Source organism: Sapajus apella, unplaced genomic scaffold (assembly GCF_009761245.1).
Source record: "Sapajus apella isolate SASKATOON/1434 unplaced genomic scaffold, GSC_monkey_1.0 scaffold2, whole genome shotgun sequence".
NCBI classification, from domain to species: domain Eukaryota; kingdom Metazoa; phylum Chordata; class Mammalia; order Primates; family Cebidae; genus Sapajus; species Sapajus apella.
Genome location: NW_022436942.1, coordinates 35,889,695 through 35,909,680, shown reverse-complemented (window position 1 = coordinate 35,909,680; position 19,986 = coordinate 35,889,695). Strand labels below are relative to the sequence as shown.

The window sequence follows — 19,986 nt, the reverse complement described above, 5'->3', positions numbered from 1 at the left end:
AGTGTTGTTACAATGAATTAAACATGTAATAAAAACCTCCACCCACGTGTAAGATCTTCAGCTGAGTTTTTAAAAAATGTTTATTAAAAATGGGCATGTCAGGGAGGGGGACAAGGCTTGTCCTTCCCCTCCCCATGCTTCAATTGTAACTCCTGGGGATTCTAATGGCATAGTTTGTTTTGTGCCTGGTGACCTGTACTGTTGTATTGAATGCAGGTCCTTTGTCTTGCAGAAAAAATCTTGTGCATGACAAGCCAGTTTCCTAATGAAAGAGTTGTGATTTGGGAGGAGATGAGGTTATTTTGGAGGAACGCAGGCCTCTGAAAGATGTGGTTAGAGAGGTTCCTAAAGAAACAAAAATCTGCAGCTGTCCCTGGGCTTCAGCAGCCCTCTAGGGAGCTGTAAGACCAGCGTAGGGACATTCTAATGAATCCTTTATTCCTTCAGAATGCCTGTCTGGGGCGGTGGAAACAAGTGTGGGGCCTGTGGGAGGACCGTGTACCACGCAGAAGAGGTGCAGTGTGATGGCAGGAGCTTCCACCGCTGCTGCTTTCTCTGCAGTAAGTAGCTTCCTGGACAGAATTTGTACGTACAAAGCTTTCATTTGTCTATTTAAGGAAAAATTGCATTTTTGCCCATAGAGATTATTTTGGAAGCACGAATGATTTTTACCTGTCTTCTTAGATGTTGTAAATGCCGAGCCTAGCAGCAAAGACAGGAGGGGTGGCCTAAGACACCCAGCCTCCCTTTGTATCCCCAGAGCTCTTGGTTGCCATTTTGGCCTTGACTTTGTTAACACATCTGCCTCCCCCACCTCACTGGTACCAGGGCGTCATTTCTGTGGTCTGGCACCTAGCACAGTTTCTGGCACATGGCAAGGGCTCAGCTCCCGCTTTTGAGTAAATGAATTGCTTCTCATCCACCCCAGCTTTCTTAGATTCGCTTTAGTGATGACAAAGTCTTCAAACTGTAGAGTAGCAACTTAAGAAAGTGCTTCATTAGTCATCTTATGAGTTAATGACAGAATTTTCTTTAATCAATGATTATGTCAGATAAACCCACCCTTCATTGGAGCCAGCATTCAAGTATCTGAACCTTTTTTTTTTTTTTTTCTTTTTTTGAGATGGAGTTTCGCTCTTGTTACCTAGGCTGCAGTGCAATGGCGCGATCTCGGCTCATCGCAACCTCCGCCTCCTGGGTTCAAGCAATTCTCCTGCCTCAGCCTCCCGAGTAGCTGGGACTACAGGCACGCGCCACCATGCCCAGCTGATTTTTGTATTTTTAGTAGAGACGGGGTTTTACCATGTTGACCAGGTGGTGTCAATCTCTTGACCTCGCGATCCACCCGCCTCGGCCTCCCAAAGTGCTGGGATTATAGGCGTGAGCCACTGCGCCCGGCCTTGAACCTCTTTAATAGCGTAACTGCTTTGCAGACAACCAGAAACAGACAGCAGAAAGTTGCAATTGCAAAAAAAATAAAAATACTACATAGGAATGTTCACTACATATGCCTCCATAATAATTATACTACTGTTTCTCAGAAGATTTGGCTTAACCTTTTCTTTTAGAAGTTACTTTTTTTTTAAGGAATCTATTTTTCAGCAGGCTTGTAACCAAGGAAGTATGGAAACAATGCAAATACTTTAGAAATTGCTCAGTTTCATCTGTCAAGGTTAAGCCACAATGTCTACACCATAATGAAACATCACATGCGTGTATGCTGTTGATATTTGTTTAACTAAATGTCAAGTTCTTTACTGGTCATTTCTACCAATCCTTTCTAATATTTGTCTCTGCTGACTAAAGCCCTCTATGGAAATAATTCAGAGTAGTTTGCAGACCTATGAGAATTTTACTGCAGAGAACAGGGATGAGGACTGGGGAAGAAAGGGGTGGTTAAAGTCCTCCTCCCCTCCCCTCCTCTTTGCTCTCCTCCCTTTTATCCTTCTTCCTTTTTATTCAACCCCCCTTTTATTTTTCTTTTAATTTTTATGGGTACATAGTAGGTATATATATTTATAGGGTACATGAGATCTTTTGATACAGGCGTACAATGTATGATAATCACATCATGTTTTCTCTTATTTTTTTTTGAGAAGGAGTCTTACTCTGTTGCCCAAGCTGGAGTGCAGTGGAGTGCACTGCAACCTCTGCCTCCCGGGTTCAAGTGATTCTGCCTCAGCCTCCCGAGTAGCTGGGACTATAGGTGTGCGCCACCACACCCCACTAATTTTTGTATTTTCAGTAGAGATGAGGTTTCACCATGTTGGCCAGGCTGGTCTTGAACTCCTTGACCTTGTGATCCACCCGCCTCTTCCTCCCAAAGTGCGGGATTACAGGTGTGAGCCGCTGTGCCCGGCCATCACATCATCTTACATGAGGTATCCATTACCTCAAGCATTTATTATTTGTTACCAACATTCCAGTTAAACTTTTATTTTTAAATGTACAACAAATGATTGTTGACTATAGTATCCTGTTGTACTATCAAATACTAGATCTTATTCTAACTATATTTTTACACCTATTAAGTCTCCCCACTTCCCTCCCCACACACTACCCTTCTGAGCCCCTAGTAACCATCATTCTACTCTGTATCTTCATACAATTGCCTTTCAAATAAGGGGGAGAAATTCTGATCTTTGATTTCCAGCTGCCAGATTGTGCTACCAGTGAGTTTCCTCACAATTTACTTTTTTCTCAAACCTAACTGAAGTTTGAGAAAGTGAAATAATGTCTGGATGAAACATGACATTTGGCAGTTTTACAAAATGGGACACGTGGAAATGTCCTGTGGCAAGAGATCCATGAAGAAAGAATGCATTCTCCTTTGGGACATAAGGGAAAGCAAATGCAGACTTTGAACCACTTGATGATGTTCAGAGGACCCATCACTGCTGGAGAAGCTGCTGGGGAGAGGGAAGGGTGATACCTCTTCCCAGTCTAGACTAGTGATGAAAACTAGAATTCAGGATTTAAAACTATTTTTATCCCAGGGGGGTGCTTTTTGGGGAAGGAAAGGCTACAGAGGCAACTCCCCCAAGGCACTGAGCTACCCTTCTGTTCTTTGTTAGGTTGTGATTTAACAGTACTTGGTAAGAGAAGGCTGAAAAGATTAATAGTGTTGAAGGTTGGGAGCAAGGTGGTGTTTTATTCCTTTTGTTTAAGTAATTATAGCCATCTCTGAAACTTTTCTCCCTTAATATGATCTCCCAGAAAGGGAAATCATATTAAAAGTTTGATGAGCACCATAGGAAAGGGAATAAAATATAAATGAAACAAGAATAAAGCTTAAGGCTTCTGATGTTATATTCTGATACATTTTTGAAGCAACTGTTATATCCGTGGAGGAATGTAAATAATCCTCGAATGTAGCTGGCCAGTCCAGTTGCTGTCTTGTGGATTTTGGGAAGCCACAGGATAAACCAGGAATGTGAGGGAGCCTCAGCCTTTACCGTTTATAGGCCATGTGTCTGTGCCACCATTGTTCTAAGGAAAAAGGCGTCCTTGGAACGTATTTAAAGTCTAACTTTTTCCCCTGCAGTGGTTTGCAGGAAAAATTTAGATAGCACAACAGTGGCAATTCACGATGAAGAGATCTACTGCAAATCCTGCTATGGAAAGAAGTATGGGCCAAAAGGCTACGGTTATGGCCAGGGCGCTGGCACACTTAACATGGACCGTGGCGAGAGGCTGGGCATCAAACCAGAGAGGTGAGTTGGGAGACTGTTGGTTACCTTCAGAAATGAGTTACAACAGTTAGTGCTGCTTGCTGAACAGGAACTTGGGAGTATCCAGATTTTTGTTGAAACTTAGCAATAAAATGGGACTCTGATTTTCTAATGTAAACTACTATTCTTTAAGTTCAAAATACAGTTTCGGACCTAACAAAGTTCTTATTAATAATTCCACTGATTTCTACTGCTGGCTTTACAGCATTCCAAGCTCTATCAAGGAGTCATTTTCTCAAAAGCAAGTGATTTATATTTACTTCCATTTCACAGCACCTTGGAGACCAGATCTCATGAAATTAAATGGTAGAGAAATGTGCTATGTGAATCATGAGAGGTGTTTCTCATGTGCAATTTAAGCAGTCAGTGAAAATTCCGGTCACTCCTTCTATGTAAACATTTTTCATCAAGAAATCACTTTTCTCTAACATTTTGTACTTAAAAATAGAAATTATTTCTTGCTTTTGATTCTTTGAGAGAGTAGTGTTAAACCTTAAAGGCTTTGGTACCAATGTATCAAGGTGCTAAATTTGTTAAAGTTCACTTAGTATTTCTTATTCAAGTTAAATAACTTCTTTGTTTGGAATTCCCCCTCCCCCACCACTCTGTCACTGTCACCCAGGCTAGAGTACACTGGCACAATCTCGGCTCACAGCAACCTCTGCCTCCTGGGTTCAAGTGATTCTCTTGCCTCAGCCTCCTGAGTAGCTTACAACCTTAAATATAGCACTTGGTTTGGCTAAAATAATAATTACCATGTATTGAGTCCCTGTTGTCTGTTGAATGTTTATCTTCATTCTGCATAATCCTCACAGTAACTCTGAGGTCCATTTTATAGATGAGTCACGTCACACAGATAAGTGAGGGAGCCAGGATTTCAACCAATGTCCATTTGGTTCCAAAGTCTGTTCCCTTCCAACTGCGTTTTTATAATAATAATGAGCCCAGAGAGAGGCTCAAGTAGTAACTCTGGCTGGCACCTGGGTCGTTTCTTTATTCCCTCCCATGTGCTGGCCTGCGAAGGCCTCCAGCTTTCAGGCAGTATAGTGGTTAAGTCCCAGAGTTCCCTTGTTCCTGCCTTGTGTACTTAAAAGGGCCCGGTGGAAACTCTTGCCTACTTTTTTTTCCTCTTTCCACAAGTGTTCAGCCTCACAGGCCTACGACAAATCCAAACACTTCTAAATTTGCTCAGAAATATGGAGGTGCTGAGAAGTGTTCCAGATGTGGGGATTCTGTATATGCTGCCGAGAAGATCATTGGAGCTGGAAAGGTAAAGTGCTGTTTCAATTAATAACAGCTAATGACTCCTCTGCTCCCTTTCTCCCCTTAACCCTTCCATATTCCTTGCTTAGATGATGGCTTATATGAAACTTTTCTTTAAATGCATTTCCATTAGAATCATTAATTTTTTTGAAGCGATTCCCTTATTTAACAAGTCACTTTTATGTTTAAAAGAACTTGTTTTCATAGGGGGCACTCCTGAAGGTTATACTTTAAAAGGCCAGACTGTAAAGGAATCTCCAGGTTATTCAGTATAGTGAAAAAAGGAATCTGAATCAGGACACCTGATGCGAATTCAGTGTATGGATTTGGAAAAGTTACCAGCTAACCTCTTTGAGCTGTGCTGTTCTCAGCCAGAAAGAAGATGGTCTCTTTATAGGAGCAAACTGGGCTTGTGGTTAGGTCTGAGGCTGCTCTTGAGGAAACAGCCTTTCTGTGGGTGACCAAGAGTGAGTGCAGATACTGAGGGGCACTGGTTCCAGCTTTCTCATTGGAGCTGAACCACAGAAATCAGGAGCTTGCCTTGGGGTGATCTTCCTGAGCCGCCACTTGCCACACATCTAAATTGAACTGTAGGAAACAGGCCTCTCAAACATGCTGACACATTTGTCTTTTCCAGCCCTGGCACAAAAACTGTTTCCGATGTGCAAAGTGTGGGAAGAGTCTTGAATCAACAACTCTGACTGAAAAAGAAGGTGAAATCTATTGTAAAGGTAAGATTAGTTTCAGTTACTGCTGTCCATATGAATATCCCACACCGGTTCTTGTTTAATGAAATGTCACTAGCATTTAAAAAAAAAAGGAGAAAGGGGTACCACTGACTGTTTGAAAATAAGATATCCCAAGATGCTTGAAGATGACAGAAAACCACAGATAATCTCTTAAGTTGCTGATTATTTAAAACTCCCCCAGATAAACACCACAAATAGCTATCTTTTGCCTTCATGTCTTGAGCAAAGCCTAAATATGTAGAAGAAAACAGACAAATACATAACTTACCTGCCCTGACTCATGCTTGCAACTCAGCAGGACCACGCTGAATGCCATGGAACTAGAATGCGTGGACTTGTCTTTACAGCGTTAAGATATTTAGTACACAACACGTTTAATATCTTTAAATAAGTTGAGCCCTTTCACATAGCAGTTTTTTTTAATTTATGGGGGTTTGTTGAGTGGGTCTTATGCAGTGCTAGCAAAGCTTAATGGACTTGCACTAACTATCCTTCCTCCCTTTTCCTTTGTAGGATGCTATGCAAAGAACTTTGGGCCCAAGGGATTTGGCTATGGCCAAGGAGCAGGGGCTCTTGTTCATGCCCAGTAAGGTGTAAACCCAGAACTAATCATCACACACTGAGAATCTCTTCATAATCTAGGCACAGATAAATCTTTAACACTAAACTACTGTGAAATTCTACCAGCATTAAGTACTGTATATTAATTACCTGTACTTGGATAGGCCTGGCTAAGTAGGAAGAGAGCACTGTGTCGCATCCTTTTACTTTGTTCACCAGCATTTTGGGGGAACATTTCTTTTATGTTTTAAATAAAACTTCAGCTCGATTTGGGTGTTCATTGTCTTTTAATTAACCTTTTGGAGGAGCTGCTTTGATTTCAGTTAGTGGAAAATCATTTGGGTCCCTACCTTTTGTTACCCCATTACCCCGCTGACTCACTAGGTTAATGTTTGCATTACAGCTGTTGAAAAGGATCTTTTAAGCAGGCAAGTGTGCCTGAAGAGTAAAGGTTGCTAGGCAACAGGCATCACCATTTCAGCTCCTCAAAGCTGGTGTTCGGCAGTGCAGCATCTCCTTCCTTCCTGCCCCACTGTACTCTTAAATTCTTTTGATCTATACTCAGAAATCAGTACAAACACCTGCAGGCTACTATAGAATCTGAGACTTAGTATGATTCTTTTTAAAGACTCTCCACTGTGTTCTGACAGATGGTGACCTACTAAATCCTGGAAACGGGTGTTTCACACATTTTGACTCTGTATAAGTAGCAAAGAATGTTGCATTGTCTGGGCACATTCAGCTGGCTTAGGTAGAAGAGGAGCATTAGACTTTATAAGGTATGGTTTCATTATTCCCCCAGAAACTAGTTCTTTGCTAGAGATTCAATCCAACTCTCCCCCAGGAGTAGGATGTGTAATAGGTCTGTAACATGTATTAGTAAAATTGAACCAGCCCGTGAACACATCTTAATCTTTTCCAAGGTTCATTTTAACATACTATACTGTGCGAGTTTCACTCTCTTGCCCAGGCTGGAGTGCAGTGGCGTAATCTCAGCTCACTGCAATCTCTACTTCCTGGGTTCCAGTGATTCTCGTGCCTCAGCCTCCTGAGTAGCGGGAACTACAGGCATGCCACTGCACCCAGCTAATTGTTATATTTTTAGTAGAGATGGGGTTTTGCCATGTTGTCCAGGCTGGTCTTGAACTCCTGGCGTCAAGTGACCCACCCACCTTGGCTGCCCAAACTGCTAGGATTACAGGCGCCACTGCGCCTGGCTTATTTGGCACTACAGTTGCCAGCAGTCCTTTCTTAAACATACCAAACCAACATATTGCCTATTTTGAAAAGCTAACGGGGATATTGGTATGTATGACATCAAAAACAAAAAATAGAAACCCAGTTAGAGGAAGATGGTGGAGGATGTACTGGGTGCTTATTCCACATCATAGCCTCGAGCAACTTCTGGTGTTTTATAAGGCATACCAGTTCCATCATTGGTTGGGGGGGGGGAGGAAGTAAACAGGCTGGGAAATAGTTAATTGGTCATAAGAGACGTTAAAGGAGAGGAGTTATGGAATAACTTCTGATTCTATATGTGGTAGAACATGTCCACAAGTTCTTTGAACTTCCCATCAAATGACAGTCTAATTCCCCTGTCTTTGAATAAAGGCCTACCTTAGTGACTCATTCTTAGTATTTTGGACAAGGCTAGGTTAGAAAAGACAATACGGCTTTTGCCTGCTTCTTCCTCTTAGGATGTTTACTCTTGGAATTCAGCCACCATGTTCTGAGGAAGCCCTAACTACATGTCATAGCCATGGCCTCAGCTGAGATCTTTCAACAGGCATTATCAACCATCAGGCATGTGAGTGAAGCAGCCTTCAGATTATTCTAATCTCCAGTCTTTGAACCATCCCAGCTGATCCCAAATGGAGCAAAGTGAGCTATTCCTGTTAAGCCCTGACCAAACTGCAGATTTATGAACAAAAATGTTTTAGACCACCAAATTTTGGGGTCGTTTGTTACCATTTCTACCGTTTCCCAAACTCTACTGGAGTTACTAGCGGATATTCAAGAGGAAAAACAATGTAAATGAAGCTTCCAGGTGCCTGGTAATTTGAGATTTCTGTCTGGTAAAATAAGACAAGATATCCATTCATATTTTAAGTCATTCTTGATTAAATTGGGAGCCATGGCAAAATAGCTACTCCAACACTGTAAGATTAGTTTCCAGTGGTTCTAGCAGTAGAAAAAGGAATTTGGCTTTGGGCCAAGACTGTTTTGGGAGGAATCACTTGGTCATTTGGATGTATGTCAGTAGCCCCAAAGTAATCCGAATGCAGTATTAAAGTGCTTCAAGATCATAAAATACTACTTTCATTTTTAAAACTACCCCTTATGTTGGCTTGGTATATTTAAAGAGGACTGCTGGCAACTCTAGTGCCAAAAAAGTCATGTCAATCAAGTAAGTTTAGGGTGTGTTACAGAAACTAGATAGATCTGTAGGCTGACACTGCACACTAGCTATCGAAGGCCTTCAGAGCCTATGGCTGAAAAGTCTGTTTTACTTTGAAGACAGCCTTACATTGAATTAGTTGTCCATGGAACCATCAACATCTTGGAAAATGTTTTGGACCTGTGACTCCCAAACAGTTTGATCTCAGGACCCCTTCGTATTCTTAAATTATTGAGGACTCCAAAGAGCTTCTGCTTATGACAGTTGTCTCTATCAAGATTTTGTATCAGAGATTAAACATTTAAAAAATTTTAATTCAGACTTCCACTTGTAGCCAAAATGTAATAACAAGGACCAGATTTATCTTCTCACTGTAAACAAGACAAATTACATGAAAAAAATGTCCAAGACACTGCACATTATAGGCATCAAAGACCAGTTATGGGGGATAAAATGGGATCAGTCTTAGTAACTATCAAAGTTTACTGCTTTGAGTTTCCAGGTTGTAGTACAAGGAAGAAGAACACAGGTGGAGCTAGAAGCCACCCTAAATTAAGGCAGAGCTGAGAGTCCAGGAGGCCCAGTGGCTAGAGTTTGCAGGACTGGAGAGGATTACAGAGAGCAAACTAGGATTATGCAGAGCACCACCCCACCGTGCAAGTCTTCAGCTGAATTCTGACAGGACATGAATGTTAGGTGACTACCTAAGGCCTGAAAAAGAACCATCCAAAAGGCATGGAGCAAACAGTGTCTGGTGTTCACATGGAATGGGAATAGTGCCTGTTCCACCATCAAGACTGGGAAATATGACTCCTTAGAGGTTGGGACAGTACAGAGAAGGCTTTTTTTTTTTTTTTTTTTTTGAGACGGAGTTTCACTCATGTTACCCAGGCTGGAATGCAATGGCGCGATCTTGGCTCACCGCAACCTCCGCCTCCTGGGTTCAGGCAATTCTCCTGCCTCAGCCTCCTGAGTAGCTGGGATTACAGGCACGCACCACCTTGCCCAGCTAATTTTTTTTTTTGTATTTTTAGTAGAAACGGGGTTTCACCATGTTGACCAGGATGGTCTCGATCTCTTGACCTCGTGATCCACCCGCCTCGGCCTCCCAAAGTGCTGGGATTACAGGCTTGAGCCACCGCGCCCGGCCCAGAGAAGGCTCTTAACTCAGTAAGAGCACTGCTTTGGTCTTGCCTAACAAATCTGAAAAGCAAGACCTCAAAGGATCAAATTTTCCAAATAACTGCATCCTGAATAAAGCTCAAGAGTTTATAGAAACAAAAATATCAGGCACTCAATTCATAGTGTTTGGCATCCAGTCAAAAATTACCAGGCATGCCAAGAATGAGGGCAAAAAAATATAAAAACCAACTCACACCTGACAAAAATGTAAATGTTCGCAGGTAAGGATATTAAAAGTTATTAGAACTACATACTTTCAAAAGGTTGAGATACTGAAGATACTTTAAAAGGTCCAAATCAAATATTGTAGGTGAAAACAAAATGTGACATGAAAGTAAACTGAATAGTATTGATTACACATTGCAGAAAAAAAAATTAGTCAACATAAAGACAAACTGTCTAAAACAGAGAAAAAAGAACTTAAAAAACCAACTGAGGATTGATCAGTGAATTGGTAGACAATCTCAAGTGGCCTAACACATGTGAAATTAGTTTCCTGAAGGGGGTGGTGAGGAAAAATAATTGAAGAAAGAGTAACTGAAAAATTTCCAAATATTGATGAAAACTATAAATCTACCGATTGAAGAAACAGCAGCAGCAACAATGAGACTTTATGATGCTTTGAATGGATACAATCTAAAAACATTGCCATCTATTAAAAATGTTTGTCAGTCCTAGTAAATGATGATGAGAGACAGTTTTAGCAAAATTTATCTGGGTAAAACACTCATATCCAATTCAAAGGCAATCTTTAAGAGGCATAGCTGGTTTCCTTGAGTTTCTTACTTAGCTGACACAGACCAAGGAACATTCTGAATGTTCACTCTACTTGGAATTACAGATTTCTCTATTTTAAGTCACATAAATATATTTAATAGAAAACTGTGGTAACAAGCGCTTTACTTTCTGACAAGACGTTAAGATTTTCTATACTGGGATGTACCACTTGTTTCCAATTATGTCTAAAAACTCCTAGACCCAGACATCCATTATCATAGGTATGATCTATCAATCTAGCAAGGACTAGGGGAGAGAAAAAGTAGACAACAAAGAGGAGGAAAATACTGGGCTGGAATGAAAACTGGTGACTTGCTTTTACTTTATACGGTCGTTCAAGATACTGTTACTTGAGCTCCAGACAACTCTTGGGGCATTTTTTTCAATATAAAATTATGGCTAGAGTATTAGTCCAATTTGAAAATATTCCTGTTTAATACCACTGGGTTCTCAAACCACTGGAACAACAGGAAAGGGTACATTAGTAATTTTTGCATTTTAAAGTCCCAGATAAAGAAGTTCTCTTTGCCACACATATCTTCTCAAGTAACTGAGATCAATGTCTGGTAGGCTTCATTCTGCCACATTTTTATCTAGTATAGTATCTTTAGACATATTTAAAACTTGGAGATTCATACAGTCCCTGAGGATCCTAATTAACTCCATGAAATTCAAAATTCTTAAAAAAATTTATTCTCTTTATTTAAAAAAAATTAATCACACACACATGCATACACACAGTATTGGATTTTTTTTTTTTAGAATGCTAACACCATCTTTTACGTTTCCAAATTCCTACAGTCCTGTGCCACTTGACTCCTAATTAACCAGGATATAAATAATCTTTTCATATCATAGGTACCACTATCATATTTCATCAATTTCCTGATGTAAATTGAGTGAAATCATAAACAAGCACACACTTAAGAGTCAGTATTTATTCTGATTAATATTTTACAAAATTTTGACATTTAATTTATGTAAGGAGGGCTAATTTATTAAACACTTTACAGGTTTTTCTTTCCACAGAATAACACGGTAAGTAGCAAAATAATACTTGGCACAGTTATAAATAAAGAAAATATAAAATAAAAATATCCATAGCTTAAGTACAATGATGCTGTTTTATGCCCATTAATATCAAATTCCTGGAAACAACAAAAATATGAATGAAATAAACTCCAAAGAAGTAATTCATGTTCAGTGCTGAGAATTAAGTTCCTATTTGCTAAAAGTATCCAATTAGGTTGATATGAACTATTCTCAAAGGTTCACCATCATACACAACTTTAGAACTGGGTTTATAGTTAGTTCCACACACAGGACCTACAAAATAATTAAACAGATGGTATACTGCTGCATAGCTGGCTCCTGACCATCTGACCATTTCTGAGTTATAGATTTCACAGGTACTACAAGATGGTTACTACAAAATCATTCACATTGCTAGTATTTTCCATTAATTATACATCTAGAGGTTTTTTTGTCTATTTAACTGAATGACATCTCTTTTGCACCGAAAAGAATATTGTACCACAAACAAAGAACATGGTAACAACATTCTTAGCCAAATTCTGAAAAACCACCAGTCTTTAACTGTTGATAAAAATGTATTTGATAAAAATGCAACTGAGTCTTCATGTGAAGTGGCTCAAAATACAAAAAATTAAAACAAATTCTAGCATTTTATAAATAACTCTGAATTTAAAAATTACCTAAAATTTCCCCCAATTAGTAGTCAAAACTAGCTGACATTTGTAAAGTTAACCAATTTTTACATTCTATGACAAAATGGCACAATGCTATTGCCACCCCACACCCATCTCTTCCCTTTTCAAAAATAAAGTACATATGCCAATTTTCTAATATTAAAACACATACACTAAGGGTAATCTTTATTTGATGTGTGACTTATGGTCAAATAAACTACTATATAAAAATGGTACTTGGAAATACTGAACATCAACTATATACATTTCACTGCTCCTCTTACTAAGGCAAGGGGCGGGTATACCACTAGATTGCTTTAATACCTGTAATCTGCATTTTACGGGGAATACTAGTTTTACCAAGCATCAGACATGCAGTGAACTTGCAGGGTATAATGCCTATTAACAGCAATTTTGAACATCACTAGAAGCTCATTAGTTATCTCCCTTTTCTTTTTGGTTGGATAAAATGAAACGAGCAGCTTTAAAAACACTAACACATACAGACACAAAGAGAAAACTATTTGATAAATTATTTATATACAGATACACATTCTTTACACTGGTCTAGGTTCTGTCATCTGTCTGACCACCATTCCCTCACCCTCTCCCACCCCATTCCCTCTCACAGATTTCCCACAGGTTGCTCGAACCACAGTGTGCTATAGCACTTAAGATGACTAAACCAAATCTTACCCTGTAAACAGTATTTACGGAAGCAGTGACTAGTAGTCCACCAGGAGGGTATGAAAATGCTGTGACAAAAATTGATCAGTGCATCACATTTAACAAAAATAAAATCTTTTCTAAAGCTGTTTCAGAACTTATTCAATATCGGATAAATTGAAATATTCTTGTGGATGAAAGTCTACTTTCTGATAGGTCATTTTATTAAAACCAGAATATACCATCAGCTTTTCTTATATTCACATGTGTTATGTACACAGATCATGCTCCATCTTTAGTTAAATGCCATTATTTTGTCTACAATTATTTTGCAGCTGAGAATTTAAAAAGTATTCCATGTATCACTATTACTGAGAATTTTGCATTATTTGTTCTGCTTTTTTCTTGAAAATACCACCTTAACCCTTAAAAATGGAACTGTTTGAACATCAAATTAAATTCTAATTTATGCTTCACTGGATAGTATCTGCTAGTATACATTCTATGTGGTGTATCATGCACTTAGTAGGGCTTTTAAATTTGAACAAAATAACATGACTTACTATACTCATGCAAGTGCTTCATTATCAGACCATAAAACCTCAGAGCAAGGTTACTACAAATTATTTCACTGAACAAGAAATATATCAGCATTGCAACAGCTGATAGAAACAACACATTGTTAGCACATTTTATTGTGAACATTTTCTCCTGCCGTTGAAGTTAACAACACAGTAGATCCCAACCACGTGATTTTATCACAGTATTTACGTGTACATTCTAAAATGTACACAATACTAGTCAACTTAAAACAATGCTCTGGAATTAGATGCAATACTCCTACTAGATTGCATCATAAAATTAAGTAACTTAAGTTTAGTTTTAGTTAAAACAACATTTCTGATCAGTACACCATGTCTGTCAATAGAATAAGCATACTCTTTTTTTGTGAAAAATACTGTGAGAACAAAACCCAAAAGTTGAGTATGTTGTAAATTTCCACATTAAGAACCATTAAAATTCTTTTTTATCATCTGTATTCTTCCCAGAAATGGCAGTGTGTTCTGTCCATGTTTACTTTTGTTAATAAAAGTGTTGAAAAAAAGACTGTAAAATTCACCGTTAGCCCTACACATAGCATGCTCTTGTTCAAAGGATGTGGATTCGAGTGTGAGAGAGACACGGACAGACACAATTTTCAGGCACCACTCAGCAATATGCTTCATAGGATAAAGATGTTGCTACACCAGCTGGTACCCAGATCCTGATATTTGGTCATATTCTATTGTATATTGCCTGGTCCAGTCCACGATAACAGGACGAAAGAGGCCACAGCATCGAAATTCAAAGAAGTCTATAATATTCCTTACACATCCATGGCTGAAGACAGCACCCCAAGGAGAAAAAAATGTCAGTCAGTATAAATGATTTAATACATGAAATCAATATAATTTTCTTGTTATATATATTTTTTTCTAAACTTAAAAACTCAGGTTACTTGCAAGAAGGAACCAATTTATAACTCTATAAAATACATATGCCTTCATGTTTCTCCACTGCTCTGCCAACAATGATTTTTCTCTTTTGCTAATTTAAAGACTTAGACAATTATATATTAAGGTTATTCAAATGTGCTTTTGAAGCTGTAGAAAATTCTTACTATGTTGCCCAGCCAGGCTTCGAACTCTGGGCTCAAGCATTCCTCTCACCTCAGCCTCCCAAGTAGCTAGGATTACAGGCATGTACAACAATGCCTAGCTCCATATGCAATTTTTTATAAAAAGCCTTTAATTAGTGCTCTTAGGCAGGAGACAAACTACCTCTAAAATCAAGAAAAATACATAAAAGACAAAATAATTACAAATAGCATGAATTTGGCAGTGAACCTAAGGATAACAACTTAAAAAAGAAACATCAAGGATAAGTTCACGAAATTTTAGTATTCCAGTAGCACCTTCAGAAAAGCAGTTAGTTTTATGCCTTACATAATTTTTGTACCTCTGGGAAAATTCTCAAAACTACCCAACTAACTCTTTCTGTTTTTATTTAAAGATACGCTTGCGTTTCAGAAGTATGCCATAATTGAAAGCACCACAAAACCTTGAGTTTGTAATAACTTCAGTAAAACTCAAAGTTTTAAATATGTCATATAATTCAGATCATACTGTTTCTAAGCACCAGACTGAATACAAATTAAAATTAAAAAGAAAAAATATAAGGAGATATCACAACTTTATTATATATAATTGATGTGATGAATTACATTATGTTATGGTGTAATGGTAAACTGACCAATGCCATTTCTGCAGACATCTTAAATAGGATTTAAAAGCTATTTTACATATCACTAAGTAAAAGAGTCCGGTTAGTAAGAAAATTTATATGACCAGGGAAAATATTAAATTTATAGATATGTACGTACTTGAATGGGCTTTCAATAGATGTTGTTGTGACTTTAAAGTGCTTGTATCTCCTGGCATTCATTCTTTCATTTGTAGTAATACCTAAACATGATATCTAAGAGGAAAGAAAAAGTAAGCCATTATTCTTGTTTTTTTTGTTTTTTTGTTTTGTTTTGAGACAGGGCCTTGCCCTGTCAACCAGGCTGGAGTGCAATGGCACATTCTCGGCTCACTGCAACTCTGCCTCCTGGGCAGGCTGAAGTGATCCCACTCCCACTGCCCCACCAGTAGCCAGGATTATAGGTGCACGCACCATGCCCGTCAAATTTTCCTTTTTTTTTTTTTTGGTAGAGATGGGGTTTCACCATGTTGCCGAAGCTGATTTTGAACTACTAGGCTCAAGTGATCTGTCCACGTTGGCTTCCCAAAGTGCTGGGATTACAGGTGTGAGCCACCGTGCCCAGTTGGAAACGATTATTCTTTCTAAATACTTAATGTAAAAAACATGAATTCAAAGACAACTAGCATAAAGATAAAAATAACAAAGTGTTTTCGGCTTTCCATCAGGAGATCATCAAAGCTAGTTTACATGATATCATTTTGACTGTGAAAAGTGGCCAGTTAAATGTGAAAAATATTTAAAGACAGATTCCTTGACTGACATTGTATAAATGGATAGACACTATTCATGCTCAGACAACCTCCCCATTAGCCTCTTTGAGAATGAGGTTTTAAAAATTCCTATTTTAAAAAAAGGCTTCAGAAGAAATATTGGTATTTGTGAATAATAAAAATACCATTAAAAACACAAAATTAATATCATCAATCTAAGCTCACACATGTTCAACTAGATGTATTTAAGTCAGGAGTAATAGATAAAAATTTCTGTTAAGTACTAAAAGTCAGAAGTTCACAGTATGAGAAGAGGAAAGGGAAAAAGAGTGAGGCAGAAAGGAAAACTAAATTGAAAAATAAAATTAACCCTTTCAAAGCAGGAGTGGTTGGGAAGAGAGTATATTATTATCTTTTAAGCAGAGATGGAAGAGTTTTCAGTAAGTGCACTAAAAAGGATGCACTTGCACATACCTGGTACATCTGACACATGAGTAATACAGCTACCCACATGAAATGGAAAACACTGTTCAGAAACATCCAAAACATCCAAGGTGAACACGTGGCAATTTGGGTAATATATGTCCAAAATCCATCCTTGGTGTAAGTGGTCTCACAGTGGAGTCCCCAGTCTAAAGCCAGAGCAGAAGTACTCAAATTTACTCAATCATCATCCAAGCACCTCATACAGGCATTGGTGCTGGCACCATTTAGAAAACACAGTCAAACAGTCTAGATTTAATTGATGACATTCAAGAGCAAATGTATTCACACTATTAAAGAACCCTATTATATCTCAATAAAAAAAAAAGAAATGGAAAAGCAGCCACCAATCTTAAAAAGAAAAATTAGTGTATCTTCAGAATAAACAATTTTATTTGATTGGTATTGCATTCACACAATACTTAGATGAATATTTTCTTTACACAAAGAGGATATACCAAAGAAATTTTTTGAAGAGGGGGCATATAACATAACAGGCTGGTGATGTGGGCTCTTTTTTTGAGACAAGGTCTTGCTCTGTCACCCAGGCTGGAGTGCAGTGGCTCAATCAAGGCTCACCGCAGCCTCCACCTCCTGGGCCCAAGCAACGCTCCCACCTCAGCCACCTGAGTAGCTGGGACTACAGGCAAGCGCAACCATACCTGCCTAATTTTTGTGTTTTTTGTAGAGATGGGGGTCTCTCCCCTTATGTTGCCCAGACTGGTCTCAAACTCTTGGCCTCAAACAGTCCACCCGCCTCGGCCTCCCAAAGTGTTGGGATTATAGGCATGAGCCACCATGCCCAGCTAAGGTAGGCTTTTATTAACACAAAATCTCCTGCTCTTTGAGAGCTGCTATCATGTATTGCTGTTGCTGGCAGCAAACTGTTCTCTCTCAGGTGTGCTGGGCTAGAAATTAGGCCAAGTTCTTTGACCTAATCTTCCTACTAATCTTTAACTGAGGTGGTAACCTCCTTTGGCTCATTAGGGCAATAACACTGATTATTATTAATATCTGTGGGCAAGGAAGACTAGAAAATCATCCTTCCAAGACTTATATTTAAAACAGGATCTAATACATCTTTATGCTAAGCATGACTAAGCCCTGAGGCATTGTAACCGATGTATTCATTTAAACTCTTTCCAGATTGCATTCTCAATGCAATAAAAATTCATCATTTCCTTTAAGGTATGAAACCCACATGATGGGAGAACAATTTATCTTTAAAAAGTTAACTTCTGATACTTACTAATATTTTCTAATATGCAATAATTATATCTTGCTTTTCAAAATATTTCAAGTTCTCTGCAAATTTAATTGTTAAGTATATGTTCCCAACTGCTTGGTAAGAAAGAGAACCAGCACAATCACTTTAATCTATAAGCTACTGTAGTAAAGCAAGCACATGATGGGGAAAATGTTGATGTATTTTACCCAGAACCTTCTCAGAGCCTATTAAACCAACATGTTTTTCAGAGGACACAAGTATTAAAAGGTGGTTAACTGCTAACTGTTTGCTTATACTGTACACTGGACATAACTGATCTCTATCTTTTTTCCCTTTTGTGTTTCATAAGGTGTCCAAACTATAATTTTAGTTAAAAGACTTTTATCATTATCATAATTTGTTAGTATGGTAAGTATAATCTGAGTATGCATAAATTTGTTTTCAAAAGGCAAAAAACTAATTGTACTCACAAGAAATACAACCATAAATCATCCAGCAGATCATAAAAAGCAAAAAGAATAGGTAGCCCATAAAGTATCTATGGTTGCCTGCACCTAAAGAAAAACACAGAAGCAAGTTTTTTCAGCTAAGCAAAAACAACGGGTAATACACTTTTTGAGGGGTATGCCATGAAAGGTATGCTACAATTGTGCTGATAATCACATATACATTATTTTAAAAAGTGATTTTCAGGAAAAATGTTTTAATAAAAATCTTAAAGAATGCTTACAATTACACACAAAGATATAATAATGGCAATGGTGTTCAAGTCCCAAAGAACTAATTCTGACCTCTAATCCTATCCTTTGTGAGGTTTAAAATAGTCCTATTTTATCTTTTTTACAAACTTTATAATCCAACTTTTCCAAGGCTTCTCCTCAACAGAATTACGTAATTTTTTGTAATGTTTCCTTTCTGTCATCTCATAAAATCTCCAGGGCATCTCTCAAACCATGTAGTTTATCTCCTTAGACTACAACATTCTTGAACACTGAGGTGTGTATGGTTCTTATCTGTCATTCCTCTCTGCCTCTATACATAATAACATCTTTTTTTTGAGATGGAGTTTCACTCTTGATGCCCAGGCTGGAGTGCAATGGCGCAATCTCAGCTCACCACAACCACAACCTCCACCTCCCAGGTTCAAGCAATTCTCCCGCCTCCGCCTCCTGAGTAGCTGGGATTACAGGCATGCAACATCATGCCTGGCTAATTTTGTATTTTTAGTAGAGACAGGGTTTCTCCTTGTTGGTCAGGTTGGTCTCAAACTCCCAACCTCAGGTGATCTGCCTGCCTCAGCCTCCCAAAGTGCTGGGATTACAGGTGTGAGCCACCATGCCCGGCCTACCTCTAACATCATTTCAATTACTGCCTTCAGTTCTCTAGTTTAACTAGAAAAAAAAAAAATTATTTGCCTCCTTATCAATTTCATTGTTACCCAATGGGGAAAGGTGAAAAGAGTAGGCATCAGACAGAATTGATAGAGAAAAGATATCAGGCACTGATTTTGTAATTTTTTCCCTCCCTCTCTCAAAAGGGTTGCTGTGTTGTCAACCAGAAGATAATTGGGGAAATGAAGGGTGAAGAACTTTCCACTGCCTACTTTAATATTATACTTTATTAATTACCTAAAGTAACTTAAATGAATGATATATAAGAAATTACTAATATAACTTACCTACACAGTTACCCACCCATGGGCAATGATGATCAAATTTTGCTATACACCGGTTGCACACACCACAATGTTTGGACCTCACCGGTTTCCGTATCTGTTAATAGGCATGTTAAAGGATTACAAAAGGCATTGTACTAAGAGAGAAAAGCTGAATATTTATTTTCTCAAAATATAATTATAAAAAATAAAACTATAATTTTTAAACAAGGTTATACCAAGGTTTCCAAATGAATGAAACCAAAAATCACTATTGTTTTAATAAAATTTCAGCTGCAAAAACAAAGAATAAAATAATGAGGCTACTCTAGAAAATATGCTCTTAAGAATGAAACTGAACCATCAATTTACAAAAACAACAACTAAGAATTAAACACCAATTTGATGTGATGAATGATGCTATGTTTAATTCACATCCGTCAAATTTCTGAATAATAGAAACAGCAATATCCAATCTTCTAAATGATGTCCCATTATGACTAATGGTCATGATATTGGTTGTTCTTTAATAAAAATTATTCCTTACTGAAAGGAAGTTCAGACTAAACGT

At 38.2% G+C, this 19,986-nt stretch overlaps 2 protein-coding genes across 6 annotated transcripts in view; one reads left to right on the top strand and one right to left on the bottom strand.

Moving 5' to 3' along the window:
• The window catches only part of CSRP2 (cysteine and glycine rich protein 2), a 59,738-nt gene extending 53,166 nt beyond the window's left edge, over positions 1–6,572 (top strand). For all 3 annotated transcript variants that reach the window (XM_032296291.1, XM_032296277.1, XM_032296287.1), the window contains exons 2-6: positions 448–560; positions 3,545–3,713; positions 4,872–5,001; positions 5,632–5,725; positions 6,257–6,572. In XM_032296291.1, coding sequence (XP_032152182.1) covers positions 449–560; positions 3,545–3,713; positions 4,872–5,001; positions 5,632–5,725; positions 6,257–6,333 — 582 coding nt within the window. In that variant the 5' untranslated portion in view covers position 448 and the 3' untranslated portion in view covers positions 6,334–6,572. The remainder of the gene's footprint in view (positions 1–447; positions 561–3,544; positions 3,714–4,871; positions 5,002–5,631; positions 5,726–6,256) is intronic.
• Positions 6,573–11,421: 4,849 nt separating this feature from the next.
• Positions 11,422–19,986, bottom strand: part of ZDHHC17 (zinc finger DHHC-type palmitoyltransferase 17) — a 92,407-nt gene continuing 83,842 nt past the window's right edge. The window contains exons 12-16 of one of the 3 annotated variants that reach the window (XM_032296232.1): positions 19,440–19,533; positions 18,232–18,315; positions 16,525–16,682; positions 15,459–15,553; positions 11,422–14,416 (exon numbers count right to left, since the gene is read on the bottom strand). In XM_032296232.1, coding sequence (XP_032152123.1) covers positions 14,278–14,416; positions 15,459–15,553; positions 16,525–16,682; positions 18,232–18,315; positions 19,440–19,533 — 570 coding nt within the window. In that variant the 3' untranslated portion in view covers positions 11,422–14,277. The remainder of the gene's footprint in view (positions 14,417–15,458; positions 15,554–16,524; positions 16,683–18,231; positions 18,316–19,439; positions 19,534–19,986) is intronic. The other 2 variants (XM_032296240.1, XM_032296250.1) reach the window with 2 other exon arrangements.